Source organism: Antechinus flavipes, chromosome 2, assembly GCF_016432865.1.
Source record: "Antechinus flavipes isolate AdamAnt ecotype Samford, QLD, Australia chromosome 2, AdamAnt_v2, whole genome shotgun sequence".
NCBI classification, from domain to species: Eukaryota; Metazoa; Chordata; class Mammalia; order Dasyuromorphia; family Dasyuridae; genus Antechinus; species Antechinus flavipes.
In genome coordinates this window covers 474,084,392-474,105,297 of record NC_067399.1, presented here as the reverse complement: position 1 = coordinate 474,105,297, position 20,906 = coordinate 474,084,392, and the positions used below count along the sequence as shown (strand labels likewise).

Below are 20,906 nucleotides of genomic sequence, written 5' to 3'. Positions count from 1 at the left end.
TAACTCTCCATCAAGGCCTACTTCAAACTCCTTTTCCATGAAGTCTTTCCCTAACCAATGAAGCCCTAAGGGATGACTCTTCCCTTTGGAAATCCTCTAGTCTGTACTATACACATGGCAATCAATCCCATACTGCCTTCAAACATCTAACTGATACCCTGAATAGCCATAGTAATGTTTTTGAGTGTTTCTAGGCTCTAGGAAAGCAAAAAATAGGTAAGAGTTGATATTTAGATAAAAGCTCTTAAGATTTGCAAAGCAAATATATTCCATATATTATCTAGATTTCTCATCTGGACTTGCCACTACTTAGCTGTATGATTTTGAATAAGTGCCTCAACCTCTCTGATCCTGATTTTCCTCATCTATAAAATAAGGAGGTTCAATGATCTTTCACAGGAGCTGGTACAAAGGAAACAGAACTAGGAAAACAATTCAAAATGCATAAAGATAACAATATAAATGGAAAGAATTATAACAAGCAAGTGAAGAGATAAGAAAATGCAGCTTCCTTCCTCTATGCAGAAGGACAAGGTATGGACTAACAGTCACTGGCTGATGGGCTGGTAAGTTTTTCTAAGCTGCTTTTTTCCCCTTTTCTTTTTTATTATTTACCATGAAGGCTGGTTCTCTGGATAGGGAGAAAGGAAGGAATATATTTGTTAATGAAGGTAATACCCAAAAAAAAATTTCAATAAGAAAATTTAAATTTGAAGGTAATTATTTTGTTTTTAATTTGTATTTCATAATAACAATAATAGCTATCATTTAAATAGCAATTTAAGGATTATAAAACATTGTACAAATATTACCTCATTTTATCCTCAGGACAACCATGAAAGGTAAGTGCTATTATTGTCCCCATTTTGCAGATGAGGAAACTGAGGCAAAGAGATTAAGTGACTTGCCTAGGTCACACAGTTAGGCGTGTTTGATGCTGGATTTGAACTCAGGTCTTTCTGATTCCAGGCCCAGAATTCTATCCACTACATAACTGTTTTGCACACAGTAGGAATGTAAAAGATGTTTAAAAAGCTGCTAAGCTCTGCAAGGGGTATATCTTATTCCTCAACATCTCTTCCAAAGAACAGCTAATTTCAATCTTATACTGTGTACATACCTATCGATATATGGTAAACATTTGAAGACTATTGCGTTGACACAAATCCATTCTCAGCTTACAAAAGAAGATGCAACAAAATGTGAAGCTTCCTGCTAGAGTGCTTTTTTTGATTTACATACATGAAACTATTTCACAGAACAATTTTTCTACTTAAATTTCTACCATCTCTCTCCAGTCTCCATCAAAATCACCAGCAATAGGAGCTTTCATAGCTTTTGGCCATAAGTGCTAGAGGAATAAACTTTTTAAATGTATAGAAATAGGGGAGTTTCTAATTTGAGATAATTTTTGCATATTATCAATAAGTATATACTCAGCTGAAAATGAAACTAAAATATTGGAAAGGTAAAATTTGTGCAAGAGTCAATAATTTTTTTTCAGAAAAATCATTTAATGGAATGCCCAAGTTTACAGCTATTCAAATGGATGAATGACAGTCCAGAAAAGATCTCCAAAAGCCAAAGTACTTTTGATTCCAAAAGTACCTGGCAATCAGTTCTCCAAAAAACTCCTTTTTAGTAGCATTATCTAATACTTACCAAGCTGCAGCAATGGACCATGCTGAACAATCCCAAGAGCAGACAGTACACAGTGCAAATGTAAGGAGTCCAGGAGCCAAGAGTTGCTGCTGGCTTCCTCTGGAAGGTTAGGGCTAGGAAGATCCTTAGAGATCCTAGTGTAATACCTCATTTTACAAAGGATGAAACTGAAGCCAAGAAACAACTTTAGCAGCATCTGAAGAGCCCTTGGAGTAGGCACTGTTTGGTCCACACAAGCCATGCCCATAGCAAATATGTGACGATCAAAGAAGGCTTTGAAGACATTTGTGTTTAAATCACCTGCCTGGGCAGGTTTAAATATGGCCTTTTCTAAAGGCAAAGCAATATAATGAATCCCAAAACATTAGTCTATACCTGAGCATATATACAATCACAGAATGTCTCAGTGTTGGAAAGATCCTTCAAGGCCATTTAATCCAATTTTAGAGTTCTCTCTAAAATATACTCCCTAATGGATCATCAAACCTTTCCTTGAAGCACTCTAGTAAGGAAGAACCTACTGTATTCGAAGGTAGCCTATTCCTCTCTGGAAAAGTTTGGAACCCTTTAACATCAAAACTAAATTTGAGTCTTCATGATTCCTTCTTTCTTTGCCATCCAAAGTAAAGTAGAATAAATGTAATCTCTCTTCCATGTGACACATAACTACAAGGGTATGGTTACTCCACCAGTTTCAAATCCACCAATTTGTACTACCACCTATTTCATAAGAGTAGAAGGATAAAAAAAGTAAGATTTTTCATCTGAAATGTGAGCTCCAATTCAATAGTAAAATAAATGCACTCAGAATCAGCTGGATTCTGCAAACATACACCAGATATGAGGTTATTGGGAACGCAGCATAGGATACTGAGGCTTTGACATAAATGACCTTTTCAACCAATGAATTAAACCTATACATCCAGAAACTGAGATCAAGCAGAAGGAACAAACACCCAGAAGACAAATTATACCTAACCTCCCCTACTCACCTGTCGGAAAAGAACCCCAGTATCCGTGCAGTACCTATTCGTCTCCTCCCCTCCCTGTAGGAGAACCAAAGAACATTTCTGCACAGCTGGATTCTTCCTTAGACGATCACATAGACGTTTTCTATTCAAGGAGAAGAGGGCCACCGGTACTCTCAGGGTTTCCTTTCCCAGCCAATATGCAGGTCTGAAAAAAAGGGAAGTCACCCCAGTTAGTTAATCCCAGTTACTTCATGTGCCATGCCTCCCCTAACCACTTGTTTAGTGATTTCTTAGACTTTAACGCCACATGCACACAATGTGATAACACTTGTACAAACAGAAAAAGACCTATTGATACGTGGCAAATATTTGAAGACAACTGCATTGACACAAATCCATTCTCAGTTTACAAAAGATGCAACAAAATGTGAAGCTTCCTGCTAGTATGCTAAGTACATGCTTGAAAGGTAGACCCCCTCACTGATGACTCCCAAAGACTCCCTAGAGGGCTTCATTTGTTTGGCTGTGTGGACACCAAACAACAAGTAAGCATTTATTAAGCTCCTTCAATGTGCTACAGACTGTGCTAGATGCTGGGAATGGTTAGTCAGAAATGAGACAGTCCCTGACTTCAAGTTATATTCTACCAGGGAAAATAACCGAATTTCTCCACTTTGCAAATACTTCTTTGCCTGGTTTCAACTCCATGGAACAAGATGTCCCTCCCAGGGCAAGCTCTTTACTGCTAACTTCACCACCCAGCTGCTAACTCAAATCTCCCCTTGTCTCCTCTTTCCTTGGTGTAGAGGCTAAGACCAAACTCCTCCCAAAGCCTTCTGCCTTTACAGAGGGCAGAAACAAAGTTGTTTTCCTCTTTAGAGCATAAGCTTATTGAGAGCAGGTTCTGTCTTCTTAGTAATGGTATCCCTAATGCTTAGTAGGATAGCTAGCATATTTATATGTGCTTAATAAATGCTTATTGGATGGAATGGCATATAATATAAAATATATACAAAGTAAAAACTAAATGTGGTGAGCAATATGAACAGCTGGAGATACTAAGAAAGATCTTGAGTAAGAGATTTAATGCTCAACCTGAGCCTTGAACGAAGATGGGGAGGAGGTACATTTCCAACACCAGGGAGAATCAGCCAGTATAAGGGCAGTAAGAAAGGGAATGTAAGCAAGAAACAGAAAATAGGATATGATGCAAAAACAAACCTGGAAAAGTAGGCTGCTTTGTAGCCAGATTGTTAAGTCCTTAAATGTCAAACAGGACACTTTGTATTTTATCTTAAAGGCAAGAGGGAGATATTGGTGCTTTTCCTCAGAAGGTTTTGGCAGAGAGTATCTGGGTTTTAACCAATACTTTTCTAATTATTATAAGATACCACATACTATCTCTAACCTAAAACCTAAAGATACCATTAGTAAGTACTGCGCACCTATCACACTACCTAGAAATCAATACAGAGAAAACTAAGTGTCTGTAGAACACATTTCATCCAGTTTATATCATACAGTTGGACAGATGGTCTAGCAGTTAGTCCCTCAGTATATTTATCTTATGAAATATATTGCAGATGCTGCAAGGAAACAATGATCTGGGCCCAGAATTGGTTAGACTGCATTTGGGAAATGACTGAATGAATAAAAAAAGCTTTTATCAAGTACTAAACTTAGTGCCAAACACTTAGCCAAGTTCTGGAGAAATAGATGGAAAACTGAGTTAGTCTCTGCTCTCACAGAGCTTACATTCTAATTGGGAGACACAACACACAGAAGAAAGTTCAGTTTCAAGGGAGACAGGCCTGTAGTATTAAGGGTACCAAAGTAGAGTAGATGGCAAAGTCCAGGGTTCCCTCAGGCATATGATAATGGCAATATTAAGGGAGCTTGCAAGGGTCAGGTAGACCATGGTTTAAAGTCCAATGGTCCTTCATCTTACTGGGAAGGATAGTGAATCCTTCCCAATCACACAAGCAGTGTGAGTGGTTATAGTCGTTCAGAGAATGGAGAAAAGAACTTGTTGAGAGGGAGCCCAAGGTGCTAGTAGTAGTAGCTTGACCTAACACACGTGACTCCTTCTCTCCCGCTGAATACCAGTCTCTTGTAGCTTCATCCACACTGCCTTATTTGCCATGTGTGGCAGTTGGGGGAGACTTCTGGCCCCTTCTCCACACAGTAGTTGTTGGGGCTGTTCTGGAAAGAGGACAAGTGGTCTGGGGATATGGCCACTCAGAGGGTCCCAGACCATAACAAGTATTAGGAAAGGAAAAGTGGAGTTGGGGAAAGAGGGGCTTGAAGGAGGTAATCCTTGGAGATGGACCTTGGAGGTTAGTTAAAATTTAGAAAGAGAAGAAGATAGATATCCCAACAAAAACAATCTTAAGTGATGACTCAGAAGTGGGAATGAACACAGATAATTCATGGAAGAGTGAGATCTGCTCTTCTAGAATGGATAGTAAGCAGAATAAGTGAATAAAACATTTATTAAGTGCTTACTTTGTGTGAAACACTGTGTGCTTTAAGAAACTGAGGATACAGACACTTCCTTCTCTCAAGAAGCTCACATTCTAATATAGAAGATAACAGAGAGAAGGGTTTCAGCTGCAAGTCAGCTGAAAAGGCCCCACAATCCTTAGAATGCAACAGCAAAACAAACGGCAATGCCTCTTTTTAAAATGTCATTTTCCACCGACAAAATAACACCAGCTTCTGATATTAAGCCATTTGACAGTGTCAAAGTTTTTTCTGTGGATCTTTGGTAGAGGTGGCTACAGCATCTGGACTAGCAGTTGTCAGGCTATATCTCTTCAGGAATTGCTTTCCAGGACAATGAATGGCTAATGGCACTGGGCTTGAAGTATCACTATTTGCAATAGAATAAATCTATAAAAGTATATTTCACAGTTTCTACTTGAAGACAGTAATATGTAAAGCATAACATGAAATGTATTTTTTAAAAGGATCATGAAAGATATTATAAGAAAATGTTCTTTTAATAAAACTTTAGTTTAAAAAAAAAAAGTAGTATTGCTATTCCCAAGGGTTTGGGGTGCAGGCTACACTATCTCCATCAGGTCCTGAGGAAAGATGGTGATAGGTGGTAATAATGGTACATAGCTAAGCTGACTTGCCTGCCTTGTATGTGGCAGCTGGTGGGGGACAGCTGGCACCTTCTCCACTGGTGCTTCCCAGCACAGTCACTATAGGGGCTGGGTGGAAAGCAGAACTAATGGTTTAGGAGTGCTGTCACTCTCAGGGCGTTTGTGTCATCTGCATCTTCATGGCAAGTGGTAAATAGTTATTGTCGGTGGAAGTGAGGAAGGGAGCTCCTCCTCAGCAATGATTTCTCCCCTTAGTGATGGCTTTGGGGGCAAGAAGCAGGTCTGGTAGCTTGGAGGATACAAGTATTTTCATGGTTCTTGAGACCAGCTGCAGGAATGTTCTCATCAGGGATTGGGGAGAAATGGTGGTCAAAATGGTGGTGGTGGTGATGGTGGTTTGACTTGCCTGGCATTGGAACAGAGACATTAGCACTTCCCTCCACATACCCCATCCCCAGACTCCCCATACATTCATAAAATTCTATAGAGAAGGTGGATCTAAATTGTAAAGGAGCCAGAAAGTCAAGCAGTGAGTTTAAATTTGACATGCTAGGCCCAGTGAACGTTCCTGGATGGCAGAGGACATGGTCAAGGCAGCACTTTAGAAAATCAAAGAAAATTTAGAAAATTTTCATCAATAGACATTAAGTGTCTACCAGGTCCAAGCCACTATCCCAAGAACTGAAGATATAAAGACAAAAATAACAACAACAACAAAAAAAAAAAAAAAAAGTCCTATCCCTTAAGAATATGACCTCTTTGGGGCAGCTAGGTGGTTCAGTAGATAGATTATCAGTCCTGAAGTCAGGAGGACCTGAGTTCAAATCTGACCTCAGACACTTAACACTTCCTAGCTGTGTGATCCTGGGCAAGTCACTTAAGCTCCACTGCCCCAGCAAAAAAAAAAAAAAAAAAAAAAAAAAAAAAAAAGGGTGGGGAGGGAACAATATAGATTTAGATAAGTATATACAAAATAAATGCCAGGAAATGGAGGGGGTGAGGCTAGGACCTGAGAGGATGAAAAATGGCCCATGTGGGGCTATGTGGAGACAGCTCATGAGCTAAATTTAGAAGGAATCCAAAGAGAAAGTGTAATCCAGGCTCGTATAAAGGCACAGAGACAGGAAATAGACAAACAAGAAAGCCAATTTGGCTGGATTGTATAGGGAGGCTAGCTAAGACCATGCTCACATCACATCCTAAAGAAGTCTTCCCTGAGAATTACTCCACTCTCATTCAGAACATGCCTTCAAGCCTTCAATCTGTTTGACCACACTTCTTTTTACCTAAAAGAATCCAAATATTTGTCAATACAAAATTTGTGTATAATCCTCAATGGAACAGAAAATAACCCTCTTTCCTGCTCCCCCCACTACAACAAGAGCTCTAATAACTGGCCCATAGAGTACTGAAGCATTCTTTGATCCAAGTTCCTGGATTTACAGAAAAGGAAATCTCAGTTGAGGGAGGTCATGTGACAAGGAACATGGGTAGGAACCATCAAGATGGGACTGAAATCCAAGCCTACTGATTCTGGAGCTCTCACTGTTGTTTCCCCAATTACTCCCAACTGGAAATCTGTGAGGAAACATGTGTTTGTTGCAAACTTAACTTTTCCTTACAATTGTAATTCAGGGACCTGAAGGTGAGGGAGTTAGACAAGCTAGATTCTTTAAAACCAAAGTATTATTTTCATGTCTTTTGTTTCTTGCCTACCCACACAAACTTGTGGAGAGAGATCATGAGCTGGGCCTCCTACTCTCACACTGAGGAATGTGGACTTGTTTGTATTACTGCAGGCAATATAGATCAAGATATGTCAAGGTAATTGATCTCTTCAGATAGAAGGACAGAAACAAAGTGGAGAAGAATTTATTTAAAAAAAAAAAAAAAAAACATTACTTCACTATGTGGTAACAGCCAGCCAGCAGACACAATCACAATAGCTAATATCAGCACTTAGGCTCAAATTCATTCAAAAATTCTCCTCTCCTATCTCATTAAAGTTCATCATAGTGCCAATTCCAATGATCTTGTGATGAAGACAGCCATCTACACCCAGAGAGAGGAGTGTGGGAACTGAATGTGGATCACATAACATTCCCACTCTTTTTGTTGTTGTTCTCTAGCTTTTTGTTTTCTTATTCATTTACTTTCTTTTTTTAATCTGATTTTTCTTGTGCAGCAAGAGAATTGTAAAAATATGTTTATACATATTGGATTTAACATATTTAACATAAAGTGGATTGCTTGTCATTTAGGGGAGGGGGTGGGGGGAAGGAGGAGAAAATGTGAAACAAGGCTATTCAAGGGTCAATGTCAAATTATCTATGCATATGTGTTGAAAATAAAAAGGTTTATAAAAAAATTAAAAAATAAAGTTCATCATAAAAATCAGAGAGAAAAGATAAGTTTCTGAAAACTAGAAGACAAGAGAGAGAGCTTATATATTAAACCACAAATGCAGTTTTAAGGGTATAAATCTTAATACAACAATTGCAGGAGAAATTATACCTAACAATCTAGACCCATCTTAATGAATAACAAAGACAATCAACTCAAGTGAAGAAAGTTTACAGTGACCCATACTATTCTAAAAAACAGTACCAAGGCCCCCAACATTATGGGTGCACAGAAATGATGTTTTCCCAGACATTTCTTGAAGCACAAGAAGGAAAGACTAAGTTATTAGAACCAAAGACTAAGGTAGAAGGGCTCTCAGAGTTCATGCAGTTCAACCCTTCATTTTAGAAAAGAATCATAGAGGCAACAGATAAGACAAGGTCTTGCCCAAAATCACATAGCTAGTTAAAGGAACCCCACTTTTTTAATTCCCAAAGCTATGTGTGGTCCACAATATATCAATCAAGGGCCTTCAAAAATCAATAAGTTTAATTTTTTAACTTAATATTTTCAACTCTTATGTTCCTAAGTTTTAAAAAAAAAAAAAAAGCAGTGAGTTTAGAAAGAGGCCAATTTTTAAAAAGACCATCTTTAAATAGCAGAGATTTTTTAAAATGAATTTTTCTTTGAAACCTGTTGAGTTTAAAAAGGAGAAAATCGTGAGGTGTTTTATTAACTTCATTGATTTTGAACTGATTTTTCTCTTCAACTCAATAAAAGTGTTTAAAAAATTAACTTCACTAGATCTTATGACTTGAATTGAGCTTTCCTCAGCATGTAGGCTTTTTCAGATATAAAGAATCCTGCCCTTTTATTGAAGATATAAAGTTTTTTAGGTGGTAAAGGTTAGGTAAAGATGATTCATGTTTCAGATAAGGGAAAGGCTGGATAACAGAGTCTCAGAACTAGAAGGAATCTCAAAGAGCAATTGATACTTGGACAGGAATCCCTTCTAAAATATTCCAAACAGCCATCTATTAGCATCCACTTAAAGACCTCCAGTGATAAGAAATCCTCTTCCTTGCTCCTGATTCTGCCCTCTAAGACCAAATAGAGCAAATTTAATAAAATGTAATGTGTTCCACCTGAATTCTTTGTAAATACTTGAAAACAGCTTTGACATTTCTCCTACATCTTCTTTTCTCTAGGCTAGCCATACCTAGCTCCTTCAACCAATCCTCATCTGGCATAAATTCAATTCTTTTCATCAGTTTGGCTGCTATCTTCTGGACACACTCCAGCTTATCATTGTCCCTCCTAAAATATGGCACCCAGAAGGGAACACAAGACTGCAAATGTCTGACCAAGATGGAGTACAGTAGGACTCTCACCTTTCTCATCCTGGATATTAGACCTCTCTTAACGCAGTATGAAACCTAAGCTTTCCTCGAAAACAGACACAACATATCTTGAAAATCTTCTTCAAAGTCCCTTCTCACTGAGATTCTAGAATTCTGTGAAAATCAATCCAATGACAAAGACCTCATTTGGGGAGGCGGGAGGGGGAAGAGAGAAGCTACTCACACTATGATGTGGCCATTTACAGGCCCCTTCACCCACAGCACAGACACCCTGATCTAATGTACCAGGCCATCTCTCATCACTGCCCATCCTCCCTCAGACTTGAGCTTGGTTCTAACCTAGAGGACACATGACACAGTTGCTGTATGTCTTCTTCCAAGGAGGTGAGCTAAGAAAAACATAAAAGTGAAGCTCCAACTTGCCAAGACTAGGCTAGCACCAGCATCACACTTCTCTAGACACCACTCCCTTTCTATTGTCGAAGCCACCAAATCTGGCATCTCGAGTTCTGAAGGTGAGACGGGACAAGCATGATGGTCACAAATGCATTTGGATGTTATTGGGCATTTTCTGACAGAAACCCAATGCTGACAACTCTTAACTTGAGTATCTGCCAATTCAATTCCCTTTAATCCTTCTCTCAGTAGGAGTCCCCTAACTAACAGGACTCCCATCATTTTTACATTCATATCAATCAAGATAAACATAGATGGATACGCTTATTTTTGATCCCTGCTCTAAGTCCAATCCATCCCATGGTCAGAGACATAGATGACTAATCCTGTGTCCTACTCTTCCTGCTGAGGCTCAGGCAGTCTTGGAATGAGGCTATGGGGCCAGAGCCCCACCTGGCCAAGATGATCAAATGGGACATCTGGGTACACAGTAGTGCTTCTCGCTCATTTTTGCTATTTAATGAGGGCATCTAGGATCTTAAAGTCCTAACCAAGGAACAGGCTGCCAGGAACTCAGCTGAAAGAGCTCATGCATGAAAAGTTTTTACTGCCTAATATACCAGTGCTATATATATTTGGCAAAAGAAAAGTGAAGAAATGAGAAGAAACAGCCTTGACTATGTTGATCCAGAAAATAATGTAAAAGTCTATAATCACATTTAAGTCAACAAGCATTTATTAAGCACCAACTATGTGCCAAGAACTATATTAAATATTGTTGAGCATACAAAAAAAGTCAAAAGGCAGTTTCTTCTCTCAAGTAATTTAATCTAAAAGGGTACAGAATATGCAGGCAACTATATAAAAACAAGATATATTCATAAAAGTTCAAAAGGAAATGATCAACAGATAGAAGGTGCTGGTATTAAGGGGGATTAGGAAAGGCTTCTTGTATAAAATGGGATTTTAGTTGGGGTTTAAAAGAATTAAAAGAAAGGAGGTAAAAATGAAGAACAAAAGCATGTCAAGCATTCAGGGCAGTCATTTTCACTGACTCCCAAGTTGGGAGATATAGTATTCTATGGAGAAACAATCAATCAAACATTCAATCAATAAATAATAAGAAAAGGAGGCCATCAGCACCAGATTGCAAAGGATGTGGAAGGGAGTGGAATATAAGAAGACTGGAAATGTTTTACATTTGACCAAGTTCTGAAGGGCTATGAAAGCCAAACAGAAGATTTTTCTATTTGATCCCTGAGACAATAGGGAATACTCCAATTTATTAAAGGGCATGGGGCCTGCATGGTCAGACTTACATTTCCTACTTCACATTTATGGTTCAGTAGCCCTGACAGAGGTACTCCCCCAAAGTCTTCATATATAAAATACTAATAATCAAAACCCACAGTTCAAGTTTAACTCTGTGATTCTCTTTTGAATCTACTTAATGAAGACATTTCTCTCTACCTGAAGAGCATTTCTTTGCTTTTCTCTGCTTCCAAAGTTGATCAGTACTGTACTCAACTACATTATTACTGTACTGTGCTGATCTGGTGCCAAGATGGCTTTAAGAGAAGGAGTAGTAACCAAGTGACCTCAAGCTCAAGAGCAATGTTCTATCACTTATTAATTATTACAAGACTTTCACGGAAATGACAGGTTGGTTGAAAGCCAATATATGATTTATCACAGTAGAAATCAAACTCCTCAAGGACCTTAGCATCCAAAAAATAGAAACCTGACAACTTCCTGTTGCAAACACAGCAAAAGCAAACTAATAAAACATTTATAACTTTATTTTTGTAATGCTTTGTTGGTAAGATGGCATGCATTCCCTTGTTTTTGAATCCCTTTCTTCTCTTCTGAAATTTAAACCTCCCAAATGAATTTTAAAAAAGAATTCTGGAAGGAGAAAAGTCTGGAAGATCCAAAGAAATACATTTTTAACTACAGGAAATCAAATCTGTGAAAGAGTATAAGGGACTTGGGACAAGGGATCCTTCCTTAGGCTTTCTCTAACCCTTAAGTCCTTGGGAAAAGAGAGGGAATAGTCAGCACAAATCATTTTTTTTAAAGAAAGTCTACCTTCTGGACATTCTTAATCAAAACAGCCTTAGCATAGGCAAAAGGACAAAAGTTTCTTCAGAAGTTTCAGATGGAAAAGCAAAAGAAAATTGGTGCAATGTAAACTAGTAACCAGAGTTGAGTATAAGAAAGTCAGAGCCACAACGAGAATAACAAATGACTACAGTCTCACTGTAACCTAGTTATTTCTTAACAACAAAAACGGCTTTTGGCAGCTACACAGATCCTGATGACAATTCACTGTTATTTTTTAACTTAATTCTATTTCACAGGATTTCAAAAAAAGAATTCTCCTGTCTTGCCAATTACAGCAAAGCTTCTAACCAGAATGTTCAGGGCATTTTAGAATGTTCATGTTAGCTGAATTTAAAATTATACTGCATACATTCTTCAATAAACATTTATTAAGCACCTACTATGTATAAGGTTTTGTGCCAGAAGCTAAAGACAGGTAATAAGAGTTTCTTCTCAAGAAGCTTATAATTTATTAGATGTGATGACAAGGAAATAAATAACTATCAGAACATGGTAGAAATGTGGTAGTCCTTCATATAGTTCAGAGTATGGGAATGATTCAAAGGAGGCTTCATGGGGAAAGTGGCACTTTAGTTGGGCAATAAAAAATGAGAGGCTGGGAGAAAGGTATTCCAGCAGAGTAAACAGAATTGGCTAAAGTAAGAGAGGAGGGGGAAAAAATGCAAAACCTGTAAGATTCAAGCTGTACACATCCCTGGGAAAAACAAATTTCCATTGAAAAGAGCATGACACATCACTAATAAAGCATTTTTATGACCCATTAGGAGCATAGTTCAAGTTTACCTAAAACACTGTATAGAAAGGAGAGATAATAAGTAAGAGTAAAAAGACAGATTGTGTGTGGGGACAGAGAGATAAAGTATAAATTACAGAGGCCCCGAATGCCAGACTGATGAGTATGAACTTTGTCCCACAGAATATAAGAAACTGAGTTGAAGAATAACATGTTTTAAGTTTGGGAAGGTGATTTGGAGTCAGAGGAGGACAGGTTCAATCCCTGCCTCTTTGAATCTCACTTTCCTCAACAATAAAATGAAGGATCTGGACTTGATTTTTAGGTTCATTCAAGCTCTAAATCTTTATATAATCCTAAAATCTTATGATTAGAGCCAAAGAAGTTATTGCAATAGTCCAGGCATAAGACAGAAAAGAAGAGATAAATCTTGAGGAAATATCAAAAAATAGACATAAGAATGAAGAAAGTGAAAGAGATGACAAGTCTAGGTAATGAGGTAAAAGGTCATTTGCCTTTGGGGAAAATAAGGAAATTGGGAGAATCTCGTCTGGATTTGTTAAGAATGAAATGACTATGGAACAGTTAGATAGAATTCCAACTATGGGCAGTTGGAAATATCAGGGGGTGCAAAGACCAACTCTGGATAGAGAAAGTTGTTAAGATCAGAGATGCATATTTAAGAATTATCAGCATGAAGAAGATAGTTCAAATTTAAATGTATGTATTCTTGATCACTTATCAGCAGAACATTATGCTAGGGGATACAAAGTTTAGATTAAAAACAATCTGCTTTCAGATTTTACTCTAATAAAGAACAAGACAAAAATTATTAATTAATTTATAGATAGATAGATGCATTATAGAGTTAAAGAACAAAATGCTAGATTGAGATCTGAGGAAGAAGATAACTACTAAGCAAAAATATCAGAGAAATTTGAAGCTAAAAGGAAAGAGCTGGAAAATGAATTGGTCCAGCTCTGCCACTTTACTAAGATGACCATAATCAATTCTCCCTCCTCTTTTTGGGCCTCAGTTTTCTCATTTATTAAGTGAACACACTAAAGTAATTGTATTTTTAAGATCCTTTGTGTTGTGCCACAGTTTCCTTTTATTGTCCTGACTCAGTTTTCCTAATTGTCCTGACTCAGTTTCCCTGAATTATTCTGCCTCAGTTCCTAATTGTTCTGCTCAATTCTGCAATACCATGCCTCCCTCCTAATCATGAGGATCCAGATAAGGAGAAAGACCTGCTATCTTAGACATCATCAGAATGTTGGGTACCCTCCCCATTCTGTAATCCCAATTTATCAAAATGTCCCGTGCCTCCCCCACCCTGTTAGAACCAGATTGATAGTCCAATTCCTGTTCTCAGCGCTCTGACTCTGCCTCTGCCTCGGTCTACCCCTGTAGCTTGAAGCCACCTGCATATATATGTCATTGAGAGCTGCTGGATCCTTGGACATCAGCCCTGGGGGCAGCATGTCCCCAGCACAATCTCTCCCTTTTAATTAAAATATTGAAAACTCTCTAATCTACAACTTGCCTCAGTTTCTCCGGCATTATACTTGTAACTCCAACAGTCAATAAGCTCCTGAAAATACAACTGGGTAGAGAAGAGAAGCCAGTAAAGAAAACAAATAGAAAACTGAGCTTTCCTAGCCTAGGACCTATCATCCCACTCCAACACACTAGTACAATAAGGGACTCAGGATTTAGGTGAAACTGAGAATACAAAATTGACACTAAAACGTGTTTTACACTGTGACTACCAGGGCAGAAGAAATTTGTTCCTTCTCTTGAAGATTTCATTTCCTTCTGAGTTAGCTCTATTACACTGTAGGGTAGGAAGGGAAGAGGAAAGACTGTTTTTGCATCTGTGTATCTCAGTCCCTTCAACAGAAATGGGTACTTAAAATATTTGCTGGGTAAATTCTAAAAAGTTACTTCAGAAATGACATGTTTTATCTATACATTATCTCCCCTAGAGATGTGGCACTTCAAATCTATGTTTATATTAGCTGGAATAACAACTTTAGGACCATACTTAAAACCACTCATCTCCAGGCTAGGAGGGACTTCAGATGCCCCACCTTCATTTATATTGATAAGGAAAGCTACAGGAATTTGTAACCAACCCAAGGTCACAGAAATAATGATTATCAAAGGAGATCTATAGTATGGAGAACCAGAGATCTAAGTCCATCCAGACTCAAACCTTGAGGGTCTCCCCTTCTCAGATTTATTTATTCAGATTTTTTTGGATTAGGTGAAAGAGGTCACCCTTTGTCTTAATTGCAATCTAACCTTAATCATCCTTTGTCTCAATTGCAATCTAGCCTTAATCACTGAATGGGTGTGCTTCTGTCAAACGGAGACTGGTGAAAGACCTTAGCTTAAAAAGGCCATGGTCTCCCATTTCATCCAGGGTCATTTCCAGTCCTCTAGATTTACATCTGGTCACTGGACCCAGGTGATTCTGGAGGGGAAAGTGAGGCAGGTGACCTTGCACAGCTCTCTCTCATTCAAATCCAATTCACTTACATGTCATGGTATGACCTCCCTATGGTGGATTGATCATCTTTATGCTGATGATTTTCAAATCTGCCCCAAACTCTGTTGATCTCCAGTTCCACATCCCCAATTACCTTTCAAACATCTCAAAATGGATGCCCAGTTCACATATTAAATTCAATATGTCCAAACCCAAACTCATTATCTTTCCCTCTATTACCTCCCCAACTCCTACCATCCAACCTGGACTCTTTACTCCATCTCACCTCCATAACCAAGCCATTGCCAAGACCTGTTAATTTCTCCTTTATATTTCTTAAATGTGCCTCCTTCTCCCCTGATTCACTGCTACCACTCTAGCTCAGGCCATTATCATCTCATGCCTAAAAGCCTGTAATAACCCATAGGTAGGCCTGCCTACCTCAAGACTCCCCTCATTCCAATCCTTCCTCCATTCAGCTAATAAATTGATTTTCCTAAAACAGAGGTTCTATTGTTTTAACATCTCCCCTCCTACCACTCTCCTCTCCACCTCAAGGCTCTTTACCCAGTAAATGGCAATGGCCCCTGGTTGCCTCCTTGCTCAGTTTGGCAACCAAAACCTTTTATAACTTAGTCATTCCCATCTTTCCAGTATTCTTATACTTTACTCCCTGACACTTTAATTCAGGGCCTCTGATCTCCTGCCTATTCCATGAATAAGGCACTTCTCTTAGCTCCAAAGATTTTTTCCCCCATGTCTGGAACATTCTCTCTCTTGCCAAACCAAAAGTCTACTACCTTCCAATTCTTCAAAAGTAAAAAAAAAAAAAGGGGGGGGGGAGGGGAGATTGTTCTAAGAGACTTTTCCTGGAAGCAAGACATTTCTTTGATTCACAAGCCACTCAGACTTCTATCATCATAATCAGAGAGTTATCAAGACTCAGCAATTGGAACTCAAGATGACAAAATTTGAGCTTATGCTATGGGAGAGGGAGAAATGTGGGTGGGATATCTTTCATTCATTACAACTCCATCTCAATCAGATTTAATATTTTTGTGTGCAACTAACAGGGGAAAAAAAGTGCTGACATTTACTAAACAAGGAGAAAGATCAGTTCTTTATATTTAGTGCTGAACTTGGAGTCAAAAAGGCCTAACTTTGAACTCCATCTTGGATATCTTGAATCAATTCATAAGCATTAAATTCAATAATTCACAAGCACTCAACATACACCTGGCATTGTGCCAGCTAGGCACAAAGATAAAAGTGAAGTCTTGCCCTCAGTGAACTTCCATTCTTTGGGGGAACATTCCTATATGGATAATATACACAAGATAAATGTACCAGCAATTGTGGGAATCTGAGAAGACTTCACTCAGGTGACACTTGAGCTGTAGAAAGAAACTAGGCATTCTAAGATTAGGGCTTAGTTAGCGGTGTGATTATGGGCAAATGATTTAACCTCTCAGCTGTCACTTCCTCACCTGTATAATGGCACTGAAGTTCCCCATATTGAGCCCTGAGGCCCTTCTGGAGCTTCCGGCAGATTTATAGCAGGTCCCAAGCTTAGAATTCTTTCCAAATTCTCAGAAATTAGGACGCCTGTTTCTGCATTAAGGTATCCAGTGGGCATGACCATAATTCTACAGATACAGATATTAGGGCCCAGTTGGTAAAAAAGGATTCCAGGGATTCCCTAACCATGAGGCCATATTCAAGCTTCTCCCAGCTGAGACCACCTGAGACCACCATTTTTATCCTAAAATCCTCAGTGAAATGAAAGCAGAAGCCAAAAGATCTGGTGTTAGTGATGTTTTTTACCACTGACTTACTAGTCAATTCTGAGTAAAGCACTTCCTTTCTTTAGGCCTAAGAGGATTTAGGGCTGGAAGTTACCTTAAAAATCAACCAGTCCAACTCTCTCATTTTATAGAGGAGAAAATCAAAGACATAAAGTGAGTTTTCCAAGATCAAAATAACAAGTTTAATTAGGGACTTACAATGTGAAGAGGACTGATCAAAGGGAGATTTAAAAATTTACACAATTTAGCACTGGCAGTCAAGGCACTTGTAATTATGCTACCTAAAAAAAAAAAAAAAAAAAAAAAAAAAAAAAAACAGAAGAAAAGTGCAAACTAATTGGCAAAACAAAATGTGACAAGTTTTTTGGGGGGTTTCCTGGTGGACATGCCATCTGAGTTACAGTTAATAGGTAACAGAACTCAGGTCTTCTGACTTCAAGGGTAGTGTGGTCTACTCTATGACATGCAGGCCCTTATTTTTGTTTGTTTTTTTCATTTGAACAAAAGGAGAAGATTGGACTCAATCAACATTAATTAAACAATTAGTATATGTCAGGTGTTGGGCTAAGTGACAAAGATACAAAAAGATCCAAAAAAGAGTCTCTATTCAAAGAGTTTGCAGTTTAATAGGGGAGATACACATAAAACAAGCTATATGCAAGATAAGTAGAAAACAGTTAAAAGAGTAAAAGCCCTGGAAATAAAAGGAGCTGAGAAAAGCTTTCTGTAGAAGGTGGAACTTTAGAGGGCAGTAGAAAGAGCAAAGGAGAGAGAGCATTCTAGGCTTGGAAAATTTCTTTTGTTAAGAGATGAAGTGTCTCAGGAAGAGCTAAATTATGAAGGGCTTTGAATGTCAATCTGAGCAAGGAGAAAACAGAATTATTGGACTTTACTGAGGCGGGAAGGAGTCTGTGCTTTAGCAAAGTCACTTTAGTGACCGAATGGAGAACGGATTGGAATGAGAAGAGACTTGAGGAAGGCAGACCCAACAATAGGCTATTGCAATAATCTAGGCATGAGGTGATGAGGGCCTGCGCCAAAGTGACAACGTAAGAAGAGAGAAGAGGGTGTATTTAAAAGATGTTGCAAAGGAGAAATCAACAAACCTTGGCAACAACTGGGATATGAGGGTCAAGAGATAGTAAAGAGTTTTAAGATAACTCCTAGGTTTCGAGCCTGAAGGATTCTACAGTAATAAGGAAGGTAGGAGGGGGAAGAATTTAGGGAGAAAGATAATGAGTTTGGTTTTGAACAAGATATCCAATGTGAGATGTCTGAAAGGCAGAATGGGTAAATATGAACATCATCAGCATAAGGATGATAATTAAATCCATAGGAGCTGATGAAATTACCAAGTGATGGGTAGAGAGGGAAAAGAGAAGAAGTCCCTGAAGGAAATATGTTTACAGAGTGATATGGAGTTAGATCTATGGAAAAAGAGAAGGAGCCATGAAGTAGAAGAACCAGAAGAGAGGAGTTTCCCAAAAACTTGAAGCGTTATCAAGGAAGAGAAAGGGATCAACAATGTCAAAGGCAACAAAAAAATCTAGAAGAATGATAATGGAAAAAAGGCCACTATATTTAACAACTAAGTGACCATCAGTACCTTTGAAGCAAATAGTTTCAGTGGAATAATATCAGAAACCAGATTGTAAAGAGTTAAAATTCGAGAGAAGAGAAAGTGAAGATACTTTGGCAGCTGGCATTTGCAAGATTTTAGATACAAAGGACAGTGGAGATACAGGACATGGTTGGTGGGAATAGAAGGACCAAGTTTTTCCCCCCAGGATATTAAAGTTAAGGACACATTTGTGAGCTGCAAGGAATGAGCCTTTAGATGGGGAGAGACTGATGAAAATAAGTGAAAGAGCACGGATGTCATAAGTATCAATCTGCTGGAGGAGACAGGATGGAATAAGATCTCTTAGAGCAAGTAGAGAGGAGAGTCTTGATAAGGAGTGAGGCACTTTTGACTGGGGTGACACTAACCGCATCACCTTCATCACTTGAGGCAAGGGTGAAGGAGGAGATAGCAGTATAAGAGTTATAGGAAATGGGGAAGAGGGGAAAAGAGGGAGCTCACGTTGAATGGCCTCAATTTTTTCCGTAAAATGTAAGGCAAGATTATCAACTGAGTGGGGAGAGAAAGAGCCAAGAGAAGTTTGAGAAGAGATGAAAAGAACTGGAAGAGAGAGCCTCGATACTACAAGATCTCTTAAACTCGGATGCTCGGGTTAAGAACGTTGGCAGAATGGGAAAAGATGAGGATAGGCAGATGGAATAAAATCACACCTAAGCAAAACACACACACACATACACACGCACAAGCGCATGCACCCCTCAGGTCCCGCAACGCTCTCCATTCCCGGAAGCGGAGAAGTGGACAGGGAGCGGGGGAGGGGGGATGTGAGAAGGAGCAGTAGCTGTCAACGGCTCCCTAGGATCCCCAGAAAGCGACCTACACCCTCCCTGAAAACTGGTCCCGAGTGCCCCAGCGCCTTCGGGCGGCTCCAGATTCGGGTGGGTGGCGAACTTCCAGAGAAGTCAACGCACACGGGGTAGAGAACTCCGCACTTACCCCCCAGCCACAGCCATGTTAGCCCAGATGTGCAATCGCTCGTCACGTGTTCTGAGGGGACGGTCAGCTGACCAGAGGCTTTTCTGCGAGCCGGGAAAGATGGGGTGGAGCGGGACTCATCCTGGATCTCGTGTGATTGGGCCCTGGGGTGAGAGGGGTGGGGATATGGGCGTGTCTAGAACGAAATGCCTCTCCCCCGAGTGTGAGTTGTAGTGCTCCGGGACAAACAGTACAAACAGTGTTCCGGACCACTGCCCCCGGGAGGGGCCACTCCTGGGGGCGTGGCTCTGCGTGGAACCCTGGCTGGCAGGGCTGGGGAAGGGGCGAATGCTTGGGGGCGGGGCTGATCTTTGAAATTGAAGGCCTGGGGCTGTCGATCCCGAAGTGCGGCACCTAGATCGTTTGGCTTCCAACCGACCGGGTGTTGGCTGATAAACTTGCAACAGTCGGATCTGTGGGGAAAAAATATATGTGCTTCGGCACACTTTTAAATTGAATCTGTATTGTTAACGCTTTCTCTAACACTTTCTTAAGGCTAGACAATTAACCTGTTGTGGTCCGTGAGCTCCTCCTCTAGGATCAGGCACTCTCTTAAACCCTTTGCCACGAAACTGCCCCAAGCCCTATCTTTCCCCAGTTCCATTTCACAGCATCCTCTGAAGACCCTCGGGACGGGGCACTGATTACGGAGAGCGGAACGGGGGCCAGAGCTCAGATCTCCGGCTCCCAGCTACGGCTATGCCGACACTTGTTTAACTACCGGTTTTTTGGAAGGGGTGGGAGGGAGAGAAAAAGAAAAAACCGTATTCGCGGTGCATTTTGAAATTTAATCTGCATTATTATTTTCTCCATCATTTTCTCGTCTATACAACAACAAAATCAAGACTCGATTTCTAGTGTTTATTGGTTTCTGAGGTGAAATGATCACATTGAAAATTTAACAATTACTTTTGGAGAACCAGTTTTAACTGGCCCCGGCCCATTCCTGCTCCCATCCTTCTCTCCCATCCCTGGCTTCTGCTCAGGGGAAATCAAAAAAGTTACCATAACGATAGCTGACATTTATAAAGCACTTTCCTCACATTATCTTTTTTCATACCCACAGCAATCCTATAAGGTAGGCATTCTCCAAATGAGCGAATAAATTTAGAAAGGTTACATTTAAATTGCTTGTAATTGTAATAGGTGGCATTGTAACACAGGTCTATGGGACCCTCAAGGCCAAAGCTCTTCCCATTACAAACCGTGCTAAAAATGTCTCTTTACTTAGTAATTTCCTTTCCAAAAGGCTAATGAATTCTGATCCACTAATTTCTAAGATTCAAAATC

General features: G+C 39.5%; 1 protein-coding gene across 1 annotated transcript in view; it reads right to left on the bottom strand.

Moving 5' to 3' along the window:
- The window catches only part of PEPD (peptidase D), a 255,845-nt gene extending 236,186 nt beyond the window's left edge, over positions 1-19,659 (bottom strand). The window contains exons 1-2 of the mRNA XM_051979735.1: positions 19,578-19,659; positions 2,655-2,838 (exon numbers count right to left, since the gene is read on the bottom strand). Coding sequence (XP_051835695.1) covers positions 2,655-2,838; positions 19,578-19,594 — 201 coding nt within the window. The 5' untranslated portion in view covers positions 19,595-19,659. The remainder of the gene's footprint in view (positions 1-2,654; positions 2,839-19,577) is intronic.
- Positions 19,660-20,906: the final 1,247 nt, after the last annotated feature.